This window comes from Ursus americanus, chromosome 9 (genome assembly GCF_024610735.1).
Source record: "Ursus americanus isolate L20-20 chromosome 9, mUrsAme1.1.p, whole genome shotgun sequence".
In the NCBI taxonomy this organism is placed as follows: domain Eukaryota; kingdom Metazoa; phylum Chordata; class Mammalia; order Carnivora; family Ursidae; genus Ursus; species Ursus americanus.
Genome location: NC_142135.1, coordinates 43,100,716 through 43,122,119, shown reverse-complemented (window position 1 = coordinate 43,122,119; position 21,404 = coordinate 43,100,716). Strand labels below are relative to the sequence as shown.

The 21,404-nt window shown below is 39.1% G+C and overlaps 1 protein-coding gene across 2 annotated transcripts in view; it reads left to right on the top strand.

The window, feature by feature from the left end:
* The first annotated feature begins 9,639 nt into the window (after positions 1 to 9,639).
* The window catches only part of LRRC69 (leucine rich repeat containing 69), a 78,688-nt gene continuing 66,923 nt past the window's right edge, over positions 9,640 to 21,404 (top strand). For both annotated transcript variants that reach the window (XM_045805640.2, XM_045805639.2), the window contains exon 1: positions 9,640 to 9,822. In XM_045805640.2, the coding sequence (XP_045661596.1) occupies positions 9,640 to 9,822 (183 nt within the window). The remainder of the gene's footprint in view (positions 9,823 to 21,404) is intronic.

Genomic DNA, 21,404 nt, shown 5'->3' with positions numbered 1-21,404 from the left:
CTAAATGCCTTACGTAAGTGGGCTTTCGTCTTCACAGAAGGCCGGGTTGGTATTCTCATCACTGTTCTAAACATGGGAATGAGACTGGAAGACTTGGAGAGTGAACAGCTTGCTAAGCCACGTTGCCAGTAAGTGGCAAGGCCGACCTCAGAATGCAGGCCTTTGAGAATCCAAAATCCTTTCTATTTTTTTATTTTTTAAAGATGTATTTATTCTGGGGCGGGGAGGGGCAGAGGGAAAGGAAGAGAGAGTCTCAAGCAGACTCCGAGCTGAGTATGCAGCTGCTGCGGGGCTCAGTCTCACGACCTGAGCCGGAACCAAGACTTGGATGCTTAACAGACTGTGCCACCCAGGCACTCTGAGAATCTAAAACCCATTACATCAAAGCTTCCATTTCCGTATTTAAAAAGAACCAAGAGAAAGCCGGTGCTCCCCCCTTTTTAATTTTTATTACAGGGCAGAGAATTTCTACAGTAGGTTTCTAGTACATGAAGCGTCTGCTCATGTTTGAAAACTTTTACCCCAAATCTCAGACCACAATTTTAATCACAAAATAAGCTTGCCAAAACAAATCAGTGTGTTGATTTCTGCCATAACCTGTATTTATGAACTCCTGTTTTTAATGCATTTTTGCAGCTTCCAAAATCCTTTGTCACAGGGGTCCCGTCATAGGAATTAGCTAGGTTCTTTTATATTATAGATGTTAATAAATGTTAGTAGATGTGTTGTAGATGTTAATTAATGTGTTAATAAAATTACTGATTGTTTTAAAGTCCTTGAGATTCTAGGATGCTATATATTTTAGCATTCCTACAGCATTGTATACTTCCAAAGTAGTTTATAATCATCAGTTAGGTATTTCCCACATAATCTCAGTGGAATAGACTGGTATTCTTGTTATTTTACTGAGGAGAAGAGAGATAAAGCCAGTTTGACTGACTTGCAGTTTACATAAGTCACTTTCACATTCTAGATTAACATTCAATTTAAGGTTCCTAGTTTTGTGCTGAGTTCACAGGATGACGTGTTCTCAAAACACTGGTGATTTTTCAATTTTCCTGCAAATAGATTGATTTCTGGTTACTGGGAAAGCTCTGGATGCCAACATTCCATGAGGCCAACCCATATAGCAAAACTGAGGCCCTTTCAGCTGCGTGTTTATAGGGAGCACGTTTAAGATGCAGGTGAAAACTCCAGAGTATGAAATAGTAAACCCCAACCCCTTTTTTACATTTTTCTTCCTAGGTTTTTAATGTCTTCATAAACTGGGTTTGTGCCACCGCCTCACCCTACCAAATATTACCCCACTCTCATTTCCCCACCTCACACCCTACGTTGTGGATCACACCTAATCTAATGTACCTGTGAGATCAGGTTCTAGTGGCACTCTTACCCACATTTTACCCTATCATTTCTTCTCTGTCCCTTTTTCCTCTCACCTAGAATAGTACAAAAATGTCATAATTGCTGTCCCTGCCCACAGAGCTACTCCCTTACTCTCCCCCTTCCTTCATGCTGCCAAAGTGAACTGCCAGAAATGTATATCTGAGTACTGTCTCCTAACCTAAACTTTCCAGTGGCTCACCAGTTGGAGGGGATGAAGCCCACTCCTTAACATGGCATTTAAGGGGGTCCTTTATGACTGATCCTGTGTACCTCTCCAGCATCACTTCCTCTCACTCCTTTCTTTAGACTTATGCACTAGAATTATTTTATTCCCCATGGTCCCATGTATTTCATGCCTGTGAACATTTTCCTCACACTCCTTTTATTTAAATTCATCCCCCACCTCCTCACATTTATTTCATCAACTGCTTAATTCTTCTTAACCTGTTACAACTAGACTCAGCAGTCAACAGCAGGAAATCGTCCTTGAACCCACAAAGTGCCTCAGTGCTATAATGGTCCCCAGCATGTAATGGGCACTTAATAAATATTTGATTATTGTGGTATTCATTTTGCCACATTTACACATATTCAATCATTATTTTGTACGCCTTTAGCTCATACAACATTTTATGTCAGTTATATCTCAATGAAACTGGAAAACAATAAATGATGAATGAATGACCCATTTACATTTCTAATTTCCCTCTAGACTCTACACCCCTTGAAGACAATGACTGTTATTCATATTGTATACTAAGCATCTTAGTGCCTAACAAATCATTACTCAGTATTTTAAACTTCTGTGTCTTCACATGTCTTTTCTCCTATATTTTCATGAACATTAATTTATGCTACTAATAGACTTTATATAAGGTGCTCTTTAAGACAACCCTTTAGCATAAAATTCATTTTAATTTAATGAACATTTACTGAATTCTATGCCAAGCTTGGTGATAGAGATTGCAGTTCAAACGTATAGCAAGGGAGATATATGAGAAGAACAATAATACAAAATATTAAGTGCTAAATTAGAGTCTGTATCAAGTCCCCTTGAAACAAACATGGAAGCAGTTCTGCTCGGAGAGAAGGTCAGGTGCAAGGAAAATGATGGAGGAAATACTTGAGCAGATTTTCCAAAGGATTAGGTACAGCCAGGTGGCAAAGGTAAATAGGCAAAATGAATTGCATAAACAAAGGACTAAATACATTTGATGCTTTTGATGAATAGACAGTGGTCTTCTAGAGGCAGAATAGAAGGTTTGTGAAAGGGAATGACATACAATGATGCTGGGGCTAGACTGATACTTTAATTCCAACTCAATAGCTGGGCTTTTAACTACAAGCAATGAGGGGCCAATGAAAGATTTTATTATAGATTTACCATAGAGTAAGATGTATTATAAGATGATTAAAGGCAGTGACAATGTATGTGATGGCAGAGTGGCAGAGAATATAATGGTGGCAGGCGGTAATACAGGTAGAGATGACGAGACTGGACCGTGGTAATTGCAGTGGAAAGAGAAGCAGATATGTATGAAGGGTGGATTTGTACTGGATCAATTTAAACTTAGACTATATATCAGAATCCCCTTCCATGTATAGTTTCCCAGTCCTGGCCACCAGAGACATTTTGCACAATATTTGGAAGGCCCAAGTTGAGCAGAAGTTTGGAAACTTAGCGTGAAGGCATCGAGTGTCCTGTTGCTGATCTGCTGGCTCACTTCATGATGTGAATTAGCCATGGAGCCTGCAGCATCTCCCACTTCTGCCAGATATTCTCCTTCAGTGTCTCTGAATCCTGGGGCAAGCACAGCACCAGACACATCAGCAATAGCCCTGTATAGACGGCTGAATCAGCTCCCACAATTACCTAAGGCCAAAGTCTTTATGACTCTTGTTGGTCTTCTCTAATAGAGAATTAGCTGCTGTACCAAAGTACCTAAGCCATGCAATGGGTTTTGGGCTTGGGACTCAGGTTAAATTAGAAGGGTCTTTTAATTTTTGTTTCCTTTTTAAGATCTTATTTATTTGAGAGAGAGAGAGAGGGAGGAAGTGTGTGTGTGAGTGAGGGGGAGGGGTAGAGGGAGAAGGAGAGAGAATCTCAAGCAGACTCCGTGATGGAGCCCGGGGCTCAATCCCTTGACCCTGAGATCATGACCTGAGCCAAAGTCAAGAAGTCAGATGCTTACAAGTCACCCAGGAGCCCCTAGAAGGGTTTTGAAGAGCCTGTTAGCAGGAGCCTGACGTCACTCCAGGAGGCTGCTGGTGAGGATTTAAAGGAATATGAGGAAAATGTTATTGGAAATGTTATTGTTAGGTTATTGGAAGAAAGGTGACTCATGTTACATAGTAGCAGAAAGTTAAGCAATGATGCCAGCAGCATTAACATGGAAAATAAAAAGTATCTCATCAACTGGATGACCTACCTAAGGAGATTTCTAGACAAAAATGTTAAAGGTGCTATCTAGATTTTTCTAGCTGCCTATGGTAAAAGAGGAGAAAGGCAAGCAAGAAAATGAATTGTAAATGAGCCACAAATTTGGGGGTTTAAAAAATAAATTTTTCTTATTCCTAGTCTCTCCAGACAGTAAATGATGCTAAAATTAAATGAGTTCCAGACAGAGAACATATCAGGGAACTGTCAGGAAAATGAAGTCTAAAGATGAAGCCATGGGCATGACTGTAAAACCCTTTGTTGAGACCTCAGGAAGATGAAAGATGCTTTCTAGTCAACAGATGAGAGAGCTTCTCAAGTTCTTAAGGCTATTGTCCCAAAGTAGTTTCACATGGAAACCCGAAATAGAGAACAGCTCTAGCAAAGACATTCTGGGTGTGACTTGTCTGTTGGAGTGAATTATAAACTCAAGACAAGCTTACAAAGTTTTAAAAGGGACTGTATCAGTTTGGATCAAAAATTATTTATTAGAGAGAGAGGGAACACAGTGTGGGGAGGGGCAGGGGAGAAGGAGAGAGAGGATCCTCAAGCAGACTCCCCACTGAGTGTGGAGCCCAATGTGGGGCTTGATCCCAGGACCTTGAGATCACGACCTGAGTCAAAATCAAGAGTTGGATGCTTAACTGATTGAGCTACCCAGGCACCCCCAAATGTGACAGTATAAAATGAAATAATGGGGCACCTGGGTGGCTCAATTGTTAAGCATCTGCCTTCGGCTCAGGGCATGATCCCAGGGTCCTGGGATTGAGCCCTGCATCCAGCTCCCTGCTCTGCTGGGGGCCTGCTTCTTCCTCTCCCACTCCCCCTGCTTGTGTTCCCTCTCTCACTGGCTGTCTCTCTCTCTGTCAAATAAATAAATAAATAAAATCTTTAAAAAAATAAAATGAAAGGATGGGGGCTCCTGGGTGGCTTAGTTGGTTAAGTGTCTGCCTTTGGCTCTGGTCATGGTCCCAGGGCCCTAGGATTGAGCCCTGTATCAGGCTCCCTCCTCAGTGGGGAGTCTGCTTGTCCCTCTGCACCTCTTCCCCCCACCCCCTGCTCATGTTCTCTCTCTTGCTCTTGCTCTCTCTCTAATAAATAAATAAAATCTTAAAAAAAATAAAATGAAAGGATGGACCCTCATACACTGCTGGTAGGAATGTAAACTGATACAGCCACTTTGGGAAACAGTCTGGCAGTTCCTTAAAAGTACCCTATGATGTAGCAATTCCTCCTACGTAGATGCTCAAGACATTTACATAAATGTCCATAGCATCATTTGTAATAGACAAAAAGTAGAAAGAACCTAAATTTCCATCAACTGATAAATGGATAAAAAAAGGTAGTAGAGCCGTATGATGGAACATCTTTAGGTGATAAAAAGGAATAAAGTAGTGGTACGTGCTGTAACATGGATGAACCTTGGAAACAGTGAAAGACAGTCACAAAAGACCACATGTTGTATGATCCCATCTATATAAAATGTCCAAAATAGGCAAATCCACAGAGCTAGAAAGGAGACCAGTGGCTGCCTAGGGCTGGAGTGGATGGGAAGAATGGGAGGGTGATAGCTAAAGGACACAGGGCTGCTTTTTCTGTGATAAGAGTTCTAAAATTGATTGTGGTGATGGTTGCACAACTTGATGAATATATTTAAACCGCTGCATTACACACTTTAAATGGGTAAATTGTGTGGAACATGAATTACAAATCAAAGTTGTTACCAAAAAAGGAGTTTTGGAGTCTTGGACTTCTACGGACAAGCACTCTGAGAAAATTTAGCAAACATGGGCAACGTTTTATGAAAAAGGAAAAATAGTTCAGGAGCCCAGAGAGGAGACCAAAAGCCAGCCGCAGGCAGTCAGACTGAACGTTAATCAAGGATCTGACAACACGTACCTAGTCAAGTTCCAGAATTGCTACAAATCAGGGCCTCCTCGTGCCTCCCATGTTTCCCTTTTTCGAGTGGCACTGTCTGTTGCCTGTCCTAGGTTTCACCTCACCCATTGTTAAACTCTGGGTATGTGAGGACAAGATAACTTGTCTCTTTAGTTCATAGTCTTCAGATCAAGATGAACTATCCTAGAAATGGACTCAAGGAACTGCCTTTAAGGAGCTGTATCTACCTTTGTACCTGAGTCAGATGACAAGATTCTGGAGTCTGATCCTCTAAACAGATGAAATTTTGGAGAAGGGGAAGTGGGCTCTTGGAAGAAAGTCTATTTTGTGTGTTGAAGGAATATAAAGAACTCACGGCCAGGGGGTGGACTTGGTGAGTTTTAAGACATGTCCATTGAGAGGTGGTTCATCTTCCTTTGAATATAGGCTGTTCGGAGGGACTTGCTTCTAATGAATAGAATGTGGCAGAAGTGATGCTACTTGATACTGAAGCTAGGTCATGAAGTGATATGTCCTCCATTTCACTTTCTCTCTTGGGGATGCTCACCCTTAGAACTCAGCCACCATGTTGGGAGGAAGCTCAAGCCACCTTGGACAGGCTGCATGAGGGTGTTCTGGCTGATTGCCCAAAGGTTCCGCACCTACCACCAGATATAAGTGAATGAGCTTTTAGATGATTTCCACCTTAGCCTTGGAGCCATCCCAGCTGTCACCAAGAGCAGCACTGACAAGCTTTCTCCACTGAGCCCTGCCCATCTTGCAGATTTGTGAATAAAATAAATGTTTGAAGCCATGTTTTACAGTGGCTTGTTACCCAGCACTAGATGACTGGAACAGTTGTTATTAGTAGGACTGACTGCATGTTGGAAGTAAAAGAAAAGGAGGAGTCGAGAATGTTTACCAGACTTTCTAGGTTAAGCAAATTATTATGAAGCAGTATAGCTTGTAGTGGCCTGTTTACCTCTCTACAGCAGTAACAAATCACCAGTGTTTTGGGTACTGGCTGCAACAGAGTTACTTCAGAGGAGATGAGTGTCCATGAGATTTCTTTCTTAAAGCCTGTGATCAGTTTGTTTAGATAGTTACAGCATGATTGTTCTTAGGAAACTAAAACAGTACCAGAGTAAAGAAGCTGGAAGATAGGTTTGGAGGAGTTGAGACAAAGCACAGTGATTAAGTCGCCAAAAAATGATTTTATTCTAGCAACTGGAAGTTACTATTAATCAGCACCTCTTGTTTTACTATTATAATGACACCGATGTACATAAAACTCTTTATAAATTTAATGATTATTTCTTTAGGACTATGACACTCACTTTATCCTCTTACTGGAAAAGCTCTTTTCTGGAAAGCAGCCTCTCAGTGAGGCCTTCTCTGGACATCCCATCTAGAATTGCAAACTCCCCCACTCCCACACTCTGGATTGTCCTTCCTCGCTTTGTTCTTTTTCCCCTTACCTAAGGCCATCGAACATACTAGGTTCACTTATTTATCTTTTTTTTTTTTTTCACTTCTTTTCCCCCAGTGCCTGAGACAGTGTTGAATACATAGCAGGTGCTCCTAAACATTTGTTGAACAAATGAATAAAGTGATTTGTGAATTACAAAGAAAGGATTGAATTGTGTTCTGAATACTTTCAATGGAGAGTTTATTTTATAGTGTTTGGTTTTTTGGAAATCAGCAACCAAAATAGGTGTGTGTATACACACACACACACACACATAAATACATATAAACACATAACATATTTTGTATATATATAAACATATATAAACATATATATACCAAATGCCTCCGAGCCTCAAATTGACTCATATAGAGTTCTTTTTTTTTTTTTTTTTTTTTTTTTTTTTGATTATTATGTTCAGTTAGCCACTGTATAGAACATCATTAGTTTTTGGGGTGCCTGGGTGGCTCAGTCATTAAGCGTTTGCCTTCGGCTCAGGGCGTGATCCCAGGGTCCTGGGATCAAGCCCCGCATCGGGCTCCCTGCCCCCCTAGAGCCTGCTTCTTCCTCTCCCATTCCCCCTGCTGTGTTCCCTCTCTCGCTGGCTGTCTCTCTCTCTGTTAAATAAATAAATAAAATCTTCAAAAAAAAAAAAAAAAGAACATCATTAGTTTTTGATGTAGGGTTCAATGATTCATTGGTTGCGTATAACACCCATAAAAAGGTTCTGCACAGCAAAGGAAACAGTCATATGGAGTTCTAATAGTAATCAAATACCACTGGTTTCAACTCCTCCCCATTCCTGTTATTTTTGTCTTTGTCCTAATCTTTTATTTGAATAATGAGAATAATATAATGAACCCATATATACCCATTACTGAGCATCAGTAAGTTTGATGTTTCTCTACTCACTCCCCTCCCCCCAGTTGTTTTAAAGAAAATTCAAGATATCATGTCATTTCACCTGCAAATTTCAGATGCATTTCAAGATGTTAAGTACATTTCAAAAAACACTACCAGCACACCATTATCACACATAACAGAATTAGCAATTCCTATCATCTAATACCCTGTCCATGATCGTATTTCCCCAATTGATTCCAAAATATTTTAATTCAAATCAGGATCCAAACAAGTCCACACATTGCACTTGGCTGTAATTTGTTATCTCATTTATTTCCTGTTTCTCCTCCTTTTTATTAATGCCATTGATTTGTTGGTTGAACCTTATATCATTTGCTCTGCAGAATTTCTCATGTTCTGGATTTGGCTCACTGCTTCCCTGAGATGAATTTAGCTTGTTCTCTAGTCCTCATATTTTCTGTAAATGGCAGTTAGATCTGCATACATGATTAGGTTCAGATTCAATTTTTAGGCAAGAATATTTCAGAAGTGGTGCTGTGTACTTTCTATTGCATCACATCATGAGACTTATAACATGTGGCAGTCTCAATTTTAATGACGCTAAAACTGATTAAGGGTTTAAGTTATTAGCCTGATTCCTTACTTGTAAAGTTCTCATCAACCTCTTACCTAATGCTCTTAGCATCCAATTATGATTTTTGTGAGATCCACTATTTCATTAGGACTTGAAAAAATGGTGATTTTCCTAAATCTATTTTTCCTTCCTCATTTATTAGCTTTTATTTTTTTCTTTGAATAGGAACTTTATTAACCCTTAAGTTACACTAAAATGCACTTGTACTGGAAAAGCAGAATACATGCTCCATTTTTTTCCTTTATTAATTTTCAGACTTATGAATTCCTTAGCAATCCCTTTGTAATCAATGAGTTTCTTTTATTTTTAAAATACCATTAGGAACAGAAGGGGAAATGAACCATGACAGACTATGGACTCTGGGAAACAAACTGAGGGTTTTAGAGGGGAGGGGGGTGGGGGGATAGGCTAGCCCAGTGATGGGTATTAAGGAGGGCACGTATTGCATGGAACACTGGGTGTTATAGCAAACAATGAATCATGGAGCACTACATCAAAAACTAATGAAATACTGTAGTACTTCAATAAAGTCTCAAAGGATTTAAAAAAATAAATAAAAATAAATAAAATACCATTATGAACTCTTAGATTTCAATGTATTTTCACATGTTTCACTCTAGATTATTCTTTCTGATCCTCAAGTTTCCCATTTTAGACGAATGGGAACCTTTAGAAGTTAGTTCCTTTTGATGAGTGATCTCATTAGTCTGATAACTTCCATGTCTCTGGTATAAGAGTCTCTGGCATAAGATATCCTAGGCTCCTCCTGTACATTTCCTGCTTCAAATCTGGAATCAGCTATTTCCTCTCCCAACCTTTTTTCACAGGAAACACTCTGATGCCTCCTGTCTTCAACATGGTAGATCTCAGAATGTTTTTGTTTCCATGACACACCAATTCTGTAATTAGAGGTTCTAAAGATGCACAATAAGGAACTTTACCTTCTCCCTCTTCTATTTCTCTTTTAAGCCCATGACTGAAAGGTTGTTAGTAAGAGCATTGAAGGGTGGTGAAAACACTAAGATCGTTACCTTGAATGGGAAGAAGATAACGAAGATGCCCTCAACATTAGATAAACTGCCTGGCCTGAAGACTCTAGTTCTTCAGAATAACCAAATCCCCAAGGTGTGCCCGGAGATAAGCACCTTGACCCAGGTAAGGAATAGCATATCATTTTGGATTGGGGTTGGAAAATAGGAAGATAGAAAAGAGATGAGAGAAAAATAAGGCTTTGATTTCTGGAGACTTAGCTCCTGGGAGACCTACTATGGAGTGTTTTTGGAGAGGCATCAAAAAGCTTTCTCCCTTAGGGGATTACATATGGTAGGGGAGAAGATGTTTCAATTTATTCATGTGCACATCTGGAATCAGAGGATTAGGTCTCTGCCACACTGATCTTTCTGGAGGCTGTCATCTGGAAAAGGGTTGAGAGCCTGGATCTGCTTGTCTACCTTGGGGGCTCCATCTGGAAGTGGGATTGAGGATCCTGGAGATGCTGTTCACCCTGGAGACTATCCTGAAGCTTTGCATATGGGATGAAGAGACTTTTTGGATGTAGCAAGGGGGTTCCTTTTCAATTTCCTAGAGCAGGCTGAACTTTGAAATGGGAGTGTTGGCAGGGAATGGGAAGGAGGAAACATTCATTTCTTCTGAAGCAGTCTTTAAAAGAAGGTTAGTATTTTAAATAAAGAATACCCTTCTTAAAGAGCAGCAGTTGACATGAATGAATCCCAGATGCTTGTGTTAAACATTTCTGCCCAACAATGTAAAACCTCAGCTGCTAAAAATCTTGAGGTTGGGAGAAGGCAAGGGATATTAACTTTGCAGTTTTCTTTGTATTCATTTCTAAACTGTCACCAAGCACTGAAAGAACCTATAAACAGTAAAGTCATTGCAGTTCATTAGTTTTGAGTTCAGAGTTACCAAAACAAAAACAAAAAAACCTATTTTCTTACCTTCACCTACCTCATTTCCTTTTAGAACTTGTAATCTGTGGCCAAGTCTTTTAAAAAAATAGGGCAATACTCACAAACTCCTCCCTTTAATGGTAACTTGCAAAAGTGCATATATGGTTACAGGACAAAGATTTCAATTTTCCAATAGGACAGAGGAGTTTCTATGCAAAAGGATTTAGGATTTGACTGAGCCATGAGCTGATATTCTCCCCCTACTTGATTTTTTTCCATTAAAGTAACACAGTGCATTGTTTTAAGAAAATCAAATACTACAAAAGACTTATAAAAAAGCTATTATCTTCTGTTCCATTCTCCCTCACCCCCAAACCTGATCTCCATATAAAAACATTTTTCACTCATCTTTTTTCCCTTGATTTGTCCATTGTAGATATCACTCTTCTTCATTCTTCCAAATACTATTAATATAATTTGTTTCTCCGTAGAATTTTAAACTGAATATTACTACACCTTCATTTCTTCTCTTCCCAATTACAGTCTTTTTAGTCGTCACTTTTTAAGATGACCACGTCAGCATCTCTAATCCACCTTCAGCTCTCCTCCCCTCTCCTCACCAAAAATTTTAAACTTGTTACTTTTATAAGATGTATACCATTTACACTATATTCAGTTATAACTGTGGTTAAATATTTTGTCTCTTGGGGAATTCTAAAATGTATAACATTAATTAAATATCATTCATGCCGAGTAAATTAATGTATTATGATTATATTTTCTTCCTCATATACCATTTCTGTTCCCTTGGAGTTTCCAGTCGCCTTTCTTTTATTCTTGTGTCTTTTGCCTTTGTCATGGCCTCATTTTATTTCAAACTTGATTATGGTATATTTTATTAAATGTGCTTTTTCCTTGAGTGACTTCCCCCCAGGGGCCTTCATCCTCTTGCTCCAGCCTAAGCTGATTACTATGTAGGTTTGCTCGATACTGTCAGGCTAGGGCAGCTCTCCTGAATTGGACCCATTGTTTCCTCTGGCCCATATTTTCCTCTTTCTTGGTTTCCTTTCTTATTTTGTAAGAGTAAGTCTCCAGATACCATAGTCTGGGTATGTGGTAGTTCAGTTTTTTTAACTCTTGCATGTCTGAAAATATGTATTTTTCCTTCATGTTTGGTCAATAGCTGCTTAGTAAAAAAATTACAGACTGTAAAATATATTTCTTCAGGGAAAAAAGCCTGAGTCTGATTATCATTACTTTGTCTTCTTCTCGTGGCTCCCCCAGTACTTTCCTCCCTATCCTTCCATTTATGAGAACCCCTAAATTTTGACTTCTCCATTTCCTTAAATAGGGAGCTGGCTAAGCTCAGCCCTTACTTTTAAAGAATTCAACTGATTTAGAAAGTAGGCTTCTTATGGTCTACCTTTAAAGCATTTTACAAGTCAGATTCAGGCTAATGTCATTATTGTTTGGCTGTTCATGAATTAGCAATTTTTCTCATATAGAGTCTCCCCCGTGGTGGAATTTTGAAAAAAGTCAATCTCCCCTTTATTATGGGTGTTCTAGATGCAATTGAATAAAATGTGCTAGAAGCCTTCAAAAGATACAGATTTTTCATACGGTTCAGAAATACTGCACAGTCATTCCCATAGTTTCTAACAGAAAGGACCGATGACCATTCCAGAAATGAGAGAGGTAAGTGGGGCTGCTCGCCCTGGAGGAACATTAGGGAAACCTGGGTATCTTAACCGGTTCAGCCACATACCTGCTAAATAAAAGGGCTTCGTCCCCCTGGGTCTCAAGTTCTGCCTTCATTTACTCCATGTGCACATTTGTGTCTCAGGCACCAGGAACTGGTGAGTCAGCAACAGATGAAAATCCCTGCCTTCATGGAGCTTCGGTTCCAGCCAGTAGAGCTGTAAGAAGCCAACAAGCAAAACAAACAGGATGTGAGGCAGTGATCAGTACTAAGGAGAAGATAGTGGAGAAGGCAGGCAGGACACGCTGTGGCATCCCGCTGAAATGTCGAGGGATGGTCTAAGCCGCGAAGTGTCTTTGTAGTCTTTATAACCTGGTGATACGCATGTCTAAGATCACCGTTCTTATTCTAACCTTTTTCTATAAAACCCCTGAATGTACTTTTCGTAAGTTCGTTTGAACTCTTTCTTGCATTGCTTCAAATCTTACCTTTTATGAGTAATTATTAAAAGTATCCTCCTACCACATTTTTTGGGGGTCTATACTGTGCTTGCCTTTTGGACCAGGCTTTTTTTAAATCATTGTAGGAAGTGTGGTTTGCCCCAATATTCTGATTTTGGTCATATTTTCTACAAAATATTGAAATAGCCTTGATTTTTTTAAGTTGCTAAAGTAAAAATAATACTTTTAGATTTCAGCATTCATAAAATGGTAACAAATAGAATAACAACATCAATCATTTCTTGAGAGCCAGGCACAATGCTAGGAATTCTGTTCATTTTCAAGGGAGTTACTGCCCTCCTATTTTTAATAAAATGTATGTATGGTTCAGTAAGAGGTTAAGTCACTTGTCAAGGTCACTCAACCAGTGAATACGTCTATAAAAGAGGGCTCTTTCGAGGTTGCTTTCTGCTCTGTTTCTTTAGTTATATACTTAGTATGAAAGTTACCAGGGTGTGGTATTTCAACTTGTAGTTCCCAAAAACAAAAACTGGGTTGTCTAAAGAGAGCAGGTTTGAATGCTGCACGGATTGTTCCCCACTTAACGTTTGTTTACATATGAATTCTTTTAACAAACATTTACTGTTCATCTTCCTGTGCCTGTGCTGGTCCCAAGGATACAAATGTGAAAAACACATGGACCCTATCTTCTTGTTTGAGGATTAAGTTAAATGTTAACATATGTAAAGCTCAATGCCTGGCACATAGGAACTTTTCAAAGTTATAGCTGCTACTATGATTAGTATTACCATCATAGTGTAACCGGCAACAAGTGGAAAATGGGACGAGGTTCTTTAGAAAATATAGATCCTAACCCTTCTTTCTTTGCTTATTTGACTAGTGAAATTTAGGGAAATGTTAATCACTTCTAATGACATGAAAAAAATGAGTTAATGCCCTGTAATTTATGGTGAGTGCATTTGGTCTGTGACTGATGAAGGGCTGGGATAGCAACAATGTTCAAAGAAGCACTTTGTAACTCTTGAGGGCGGAGACCTTGTCTTGTCCCTAGTGCCTGGCACCTAGTAAACCATATAATGTGGACTTGAGTGGAATGGGGTGGAAGCCATTTTCAGAGTTCAGCTTAACCAAATACAGTGTTATCTTAATTATGACACCATCTAGGAACAAAGTTCTTTCATAGGCAAATCAGCCATAGTTTTAAAATCCCCAGAGAAACAAATAACCTTCATCTCCAATCGTGTGTAGCATTGTTGACACGCATCATAAGGTCCAATGGTAGTAAAACAACGTTCCCCTTATGAGGCTCATATGTGTGGCTGCCTGGAAATAAGATACGGTCTACCAGAGTTTTTTATTTGACTATAAACAATTGACAGTAAATAAGGCCCACCCTAAGCAGAGTTGGGTAGTTTGTAGTTTGTTATTGTATTTCTTATTTTTACTGTCCTTCTCAATGACCCCTAACACAATCGACTTCCTTTCTTCCCCCCTCCCTTGCTTCCTTCCTTCCTTCCTTCCATCCATCCGTCCTTTCTTCCTATGTTCAGCAAATAGTTATATGTCCCTGCCATGGATGAGGCACTCTGCTAGATTTTGACAATATAAAAAAGAACAAAAATATCCATGCATCCCTATTCTCAGGTTTGGTGGGGAAAGGCAATCAAATACACAGATAGATGTAAAATTACAATTGTGAAAAGTGCCATGAAGGAGAATTATACTGTGCTATGAGCATCTCGAGTCAGAGAGGTCAGAGAAGGTGGTCCTGAGAAGTGCAACGGAGTGAAGATCTGGAGGATGAGTTACACAGAGGAACACAAGAGGGACAGTGCATGCAAAGACTTCCTTTCCTCCCTCCTTGGGTGTTCCGGGTCTCACTCTAGCAGCCTCGAGGGACAACAGGGAACTGATGTCATCTGTCCTGTTTGTCAGCCGTACTATCCTTTCTTCTGTCCTTACCACTGGAAATCTCTTCTTCCTCCATCAAGTAATGCCTCTGTTTTCTAAGCCTGGTTTTCCTATCAAACAGGGATTTATTCTCCTGCTTTACTGTATCCTGTCCAGGTACAGATGCACTGAGGGAGTTCCTTCTCTCCAAGCTCCTTTATTCTTCCTTTTCCTCTGCTTCTCTGCCCAAGCCTGTATTAAGCCCCTTGCACCCTTTCTGGAACTGCAGCTTTCTCCACTAGCTGGCAGTCGGGTGTCTGGAAGAGGCTCAACCCTCTTCTCTCACTTGCTGGCTGGGTGATGGGAAACAGCTCACATTATCTCTCTATGCCCCGCTTGCCTCATCTCTAAAACATGCTTCATTACTCTTAGTACCTAAGGTTGCTGTCAACACCACCTTGTATAGAATGCCTTAACATCCTGCTTACTCAGAAAATGTTAGCCCCTACCCTCACTCAAGCATCCAAATGCTTCCTTCTTCCAAACACTGCAGGTTTTACATTCTAATTGGATGTCAGTTTTGTGTTTCAATTCTTCTTTTCTGATAATTTGAAACTCTTGTTTCTTCTGTATTCTTAAAAAGCTTCTGACAGGATGCTAACAGGTAATGCTTTGTTCATGATTTTACTGTGAATGCCAATCAGAGAATCATTCTCATACTGAGTGAGTAGGACTTGCCAATTCCATGACACTGGGTTTCACGTTGGGGTCTAAGAGGACAGTGCTTAAAGGTTGCAGGGATCTCTAGAGATTAAAGGCCGTGCTGGACTTTGGAAACTTTGCCTCTCTTTCCAATCAAATTACAATTGTTTTGAGAAATCTAACTTTATATATTAAGAAGTGATGCAAAATTAAATAATAGTTTTGAAATTTGCAAAATTATTCAAATAAACAAAGTCAGGAATAGCTGGACTTAGAAAAAGCATTTGGCAATTGTATTAAACTGTGGTTTTAAAGATGCCACAGATTCCCTAAAGAAAATTTAAAAAGACATTTATAAGAATCAGCAGAGTGAGCCATAATGCTACCCTCCCCGATATACCTTGGTCATACACATGCTAATAAAAAATGTAAAAATCCTGTTAGTCTTCTCTCATTAATTTGATTCAACTATTTTTACTAAATAGGTTACAGAACCTGACATTATGTGTTATTTAGGTTTAGTGAATGGGAATATTCACTGTCCTAAAAGAATTTTAGGTCTAATGGTCACATACTAGCTAAAACATATACGTATATATATTATAGGCAAATGATCTAATAGCTTATTCCAAAATGGTATCACCAAAGCATGATTTAGTTAAAAAAGATGTCCAGATAAAATGGACATTTGAACTCTTTTTTCTTTTAAGATTTATTTATTTATATTTAGAGGAAGGGAGGGGCAGAAAAAGAGGGAGAGAGAATCTTGAACAGACTCTGCATTGCGCATGAGGGACACAGGCTCAATCTCACGACCCTGAGATCTCTACCCTGAAATCATGACTGAGCAGAAACCAAGAGTAGGAGGCTTAACTGACCACACCACCCAGGTGCCCCTGAAAACATTTTATTTTTACACTTTTAAAAATGTTTTTATCTAAGTTAGTCATAGATCTCATTTTAAAAATCAAATAAGCAACTGAAAGATAATAAATAGCACAGAATTTTCCAGTGGCAATTAATGGCTACAAGCGCAGCATAACTAAATGTCAGGAGAGGTTGTCTGGTGCAAGTTCTAGGCATACACCTGATAGGCAGGCTCTAGTCTGAACTGAGTATAGGGGTTAGTGAGAATGAGCAGTGAGAATAAGGAAAGCATGCAGACACTTAGAAGGAAGTAAATCAAGCTGGGAAGATTGGAGCTGACTGCACTCAATAGATACTTGATTTAAAAAAAAATGATGTGGAGCCATAATGAGTATTTCACAGTGTGAACCATTAGCTTGCAGAAATGATCTAAAGAGGTAGTATGCAACCAATGTTTACTGAGCAACTATTATGTTCCAGACACTGTTCTTTGAATGGTAGATGAATCACATAGACCCAACTTAGTAGTAGAGGCAAGATACATACACGAATCACTACAATACGAAGCATAAGATAATAATTGGTCATGGAAAGTACACAGGGCCACATAACTACAAAAGGAAGGTGGCTTCCTGGAGAAGAAGGTATATGCCAACGGGGAGCAGTAAATACAGAAACCTATTATAATAACTGGAGTACTAAGGTAAAGTGATAGTTTAATGGAAACAGAATCCTGAAACACTAGAAACGATAAAAAAAATTTACCAGAAAAATTAATAAGTTAACAGAAAGTCATTATTCTGTGGCCAACATTTTTCTCTTCTCTGTAAATGTCATTGAAAAGTGGCTGTGAGAGAACAGAATGGTGGCTACCAGAGGCTGGGGGGTGGGGGAATTGGGGATACCTTGTTTAAAGGTACAAACCAGGAACTATAGATAAGTAAGTCCTGCACAGCATAGTGATTACAGTCAGTAATAACTGTATTAAAAAGTACTAAGTTGCTAAGAGACTAGATCTTCATCGTTCCTAATACAAAAAAAGAGATGATAATTATGTGACGTGATAGAGGTGCCAGCTAGAGCTGTGGTGGTAACCATACCGCAGTATATATATGCATCAAATCAACACGTTGTACACCTTAAACTCACAAAATGTTATACATGTCAATTATATTTCAATTTGAAAAAGTGGCTTTGAACTTAGAAATCATTGAAACAATGAGTTAGAAATCATTAAGAAAACAATTTTAACCATGAGACTCTTAATGATAGAGAACAAGGTAAGGGTTGATGGAGGGAGGTGGTTGGGGGGATGGGCTAGGGTGATGGGTATTAAGGAGGGCACTTGTTACGGTGAGCAATGGGTTGTATGTAAATGATGAATCGCTAAATTCTACTCCTGAAACCAATATTATGCTATATGTTAACTAACTAGAATTTAAATAAAAATTTGAAGAAATTTAAAAAAATGAAAATTTGAAAACTGAATGGAAGTGTCAACATATATATATGAGCACCTACTGAATTTCTAGCACCATGCATGTCCAACCTTTTGTACTATGGTCTTCTTCTGGATTTAAAAGATTATAGTTAGCATTTCATAATATCTGCTATTTTCCAGGCACTTTATTGTATTTTCTCTAATCCTTAAGACAGCCCTGAAAAGTAGACACTAGTATGCCCATATTTTTAAAGTAATCTGTACCTCCAACACAGGGCTTGAATTTACAACCCTAAGGTCAAGAGTTGCCTGCTCTATTGACTGAGACAACCCTATCCCCATTACAAAAAAAAATAAAAATAAAAATAAAAGAAAGAAAGAAAAAAGAAAAGAAAGAAACTAACACTTAGGAATTTGACTTGCCTGAGATCACACACTAGTACATTGCAGGGGAGATGGTCTCCAAATCTTGTGCTTTGCCTACTGTGCAATACTGACTAAGGTGTGTGAACACCAACAGAATATTTAAAATGAGAATTCTATGTACTGCATACAATTCCATTGTGTGTGTGTGAATCAATGTATATATGTGCATGTATGTGCATATGCATGATCATTCTGAACAACAGTAAGTTTGTTTTAAAAATAGGCAGCACATTACTGTAGACAGTGTAGTGTAGAAGTGAGGAATATAGGCTATAGAGGGAAGCTATGTTATTTCACCATAAATCATAGCCTGGATGTGAGATCCCTGTTCTGTAAAATCAGGGGTACTGTGAGGTCCACACGAGGAATGTACAAGGCTGCCTGGCACAGTGTTGGGCACATATAAAATTCTATTTAAATGTTAGTCATTAGGATTATCATCAGTAAATTAGTCAGTACTTTTTCTTCTCAAATTTCTTGGCCTCTTCTCTCCTATTTATACAAAGATTGCTACACATTAAACCTGGATGCCATAATCCAAAGGTATTAGTGACACTGAGATGCATTCCTCACATCCAAGATTTGTAAGAGGAAACACATCCTTCTCTTTCAAGGTGGGCCACAGACAGGTTGTAACTTAGAGGTATGAATAGGCCTATCAAATAAATCAAATCAAATTTAGGAAAAGTTGGGACAGGCAGACACTGTTTGGGACAAGTATACCAGGATGCAGAAAATGTTATAGGGATATTGAAAACATTTAGGACATTATTGGGTAGGGCAAGTCCTTGTGGACTGGTTATTTAGGCAGCTGTTTATATATAATGTAGCAGGATTGGATAAAGGGAATTTAAATACCCATTATACACATCCCATTCTTTACATTCTTTGGCCATGTAATGCTATAGGCAGGCAGTAATGATTACCAGTTTTAGGGTGATTGAGATGAGATACAGCTGAAAAAGATTCATCTAAAAGGAATTTTGAGAATAGGAATGGTGACTGATTGAATTTGGGTGTAGAGAGAGAAAAAATAAGTTCTAGGCAATTCCCAAGTTTGGTCATGATAGGTGAGAGGATTACAAGAACGGTGGGCACCAAAGTGGGGATGGGAAAAACAGATCTAGTATGCCCACTGACGTTGTCCAGTTTTAGACTTTGAATTTAGAGTGACAACATCACATTCACTTGAGAGGTCTTTTGAGCCAAAACCACAAAGATGCAATTTTTTGCAGGGATAACTGTAAATTCCTACATTTAAGAAAAGAATTCAATTGCACAAGTTCAGGATGTGGGTTATCTCCTTCACAGTTATCTCTTCGGCAGTGGATTTTTGATGGCCACACACAAAATCAATTATGCAACAACAATGTGCCCTGCTGCTGAAAGAGTGCATGCCATGTTGGGCTGCATTAATAGAAGCGCAGTCATCTGCCTGAGGGAGATTCTGTGGTCTCACCAGCATCTATGCTATGAGATCACATTTCCTGTCTTACCCTAGGCGCCATGTTTCCAGGGAGGGATGCTTATAAAAATGAGAGAGTGACCAGGACAGTAAGAGGTCTGGAAATTATATCCTGAGGGAAATGGTTAAGGAAGAATGGAACAAATTCAGAGGGAATATGATAGCAATCTTCGAATATTTGAAATATTATTATGTGGCAGAGAGGAGGGGGAATAGAGCTATTTTTTTATGGGAAGAATTAGATAGAAGTTACAGAGAGCCTGACAAATAAAAAATGTTAAATAAATAAGTAAATGACACTTCCTAAGAAATAAAAGAACTACCCATTACTGAGTGTGTACATGAGGAAAGTATACAGTTGCCCGTTTGCATTTTATATGTTGCACTTGGTGACTTATAAAAGTTCTTCCTGATTTTAAGATGCCATAATTGCCTGGTCGTGGGACCATGAGAAACCATTTTGTAGAGATGGTGTCTTTCGATCTATGGCAATATGCTAGTTTCCAAAGGACAGATGAGTTATATTCTGAATATGCCAACAGATACTTCATTATAGATAATTATTGAAGTAACAGAAGCTTCAAACCTATTCAGTAGCTGTCTCTTAAATGACTAGAGCCCTCCCTCAGGAACTATCCATAACCATAGAGTGTTACTAGTGAAACACCGCATGTGCTCTTTCTGGATGCCTGGTATTTTTGAAGCCCTTTGTGAATGGAATGCCATTTGAACAACCTTGTCAAGGCATCTCAAATAGTTCACCTCAAACAACTTGTCAAGGCATCCCAATTAGCTCACCTCGAACATCACCTTCTCAGAGAGGTCTTCTCTAATGACCCAATCTGGCCTTGAGTTCCTTCCTTCCTGCCTGCCTCCCTTCCTCCCGTCCTTTCTCCTTTCCTTCCTCCCTCCCTCCCTCCTTTCCTTCCTTTTTTAGATTTATTTATTTATTTAAGAGAGAGAGAGAGAGAGAGAGAGTGCATGAGCATGGGGGTGGGGCAGAAGGAGAGAGAAATCAGACTCCACACTGAGTGTAGGACCTGACGTGGGGCTCAATCTCAGGACCTTCAGATTAGACCTGAGCTGAAACCAAAAGTCAGATGCTTAACCAAACGTGCCACCCAGATGCCCAAACCTTGAGTTACTTTCCAACCCATTAACCTGTTTTCTTTCCTTTATGTGAAGCACTTAACACTAACAGAAATTACTTGTTTACTTATTTGTTGTCTGTCTCACCTCCCAAAATGTAAGCACTATGACAGCAGGTGTCCTTGTCACTCTAGCATTCAGAATACCATGCACATAATACACATTTAATAAATATGACTGAATTAATACAACATTTAAGTTGGCTCTTGAGGTATTTCTCAAAGGAAATTTAGTCCTTGCTATAATGTCTCTGGAACTTCTGTGTAATTTATGTAATCTAGGCTGAAACTGACATATTTGCTATAGTGACAGAGTATAACCACACAGTCTTTAAGTTACCTTTATTAATTTAAAGGTCAGAAATGAATCTTTTTTAGTTACCCTACTTTATCAAGAATAATTCTGGTTCCAGTCACTTCATATTAGTTGTAACTTTAGAATCCTTTAAATCCTGAGACTTTCAGTTGAGCCCTCTTCACCTTCTATATGTCATAGTCTTGGTGTTGAGCTAGAAATTTCATGTGGTAGCCTTTTTCTAGCCAAAGGGCCATGTATTTAATGTGTCATCCAAAGCAGGTGCCTTTTCCTGGGTCATCTATCCATTTTATAACATCTTCTTTGGAGCTGTTCAATCAGAAAACCAGCTGTGGCTGCCAGCACCCTACCACATTTGCCCAGATTGCACATCAAAATTACATTGCCTCAAACCTTGTACATCTACTCCTCCAAG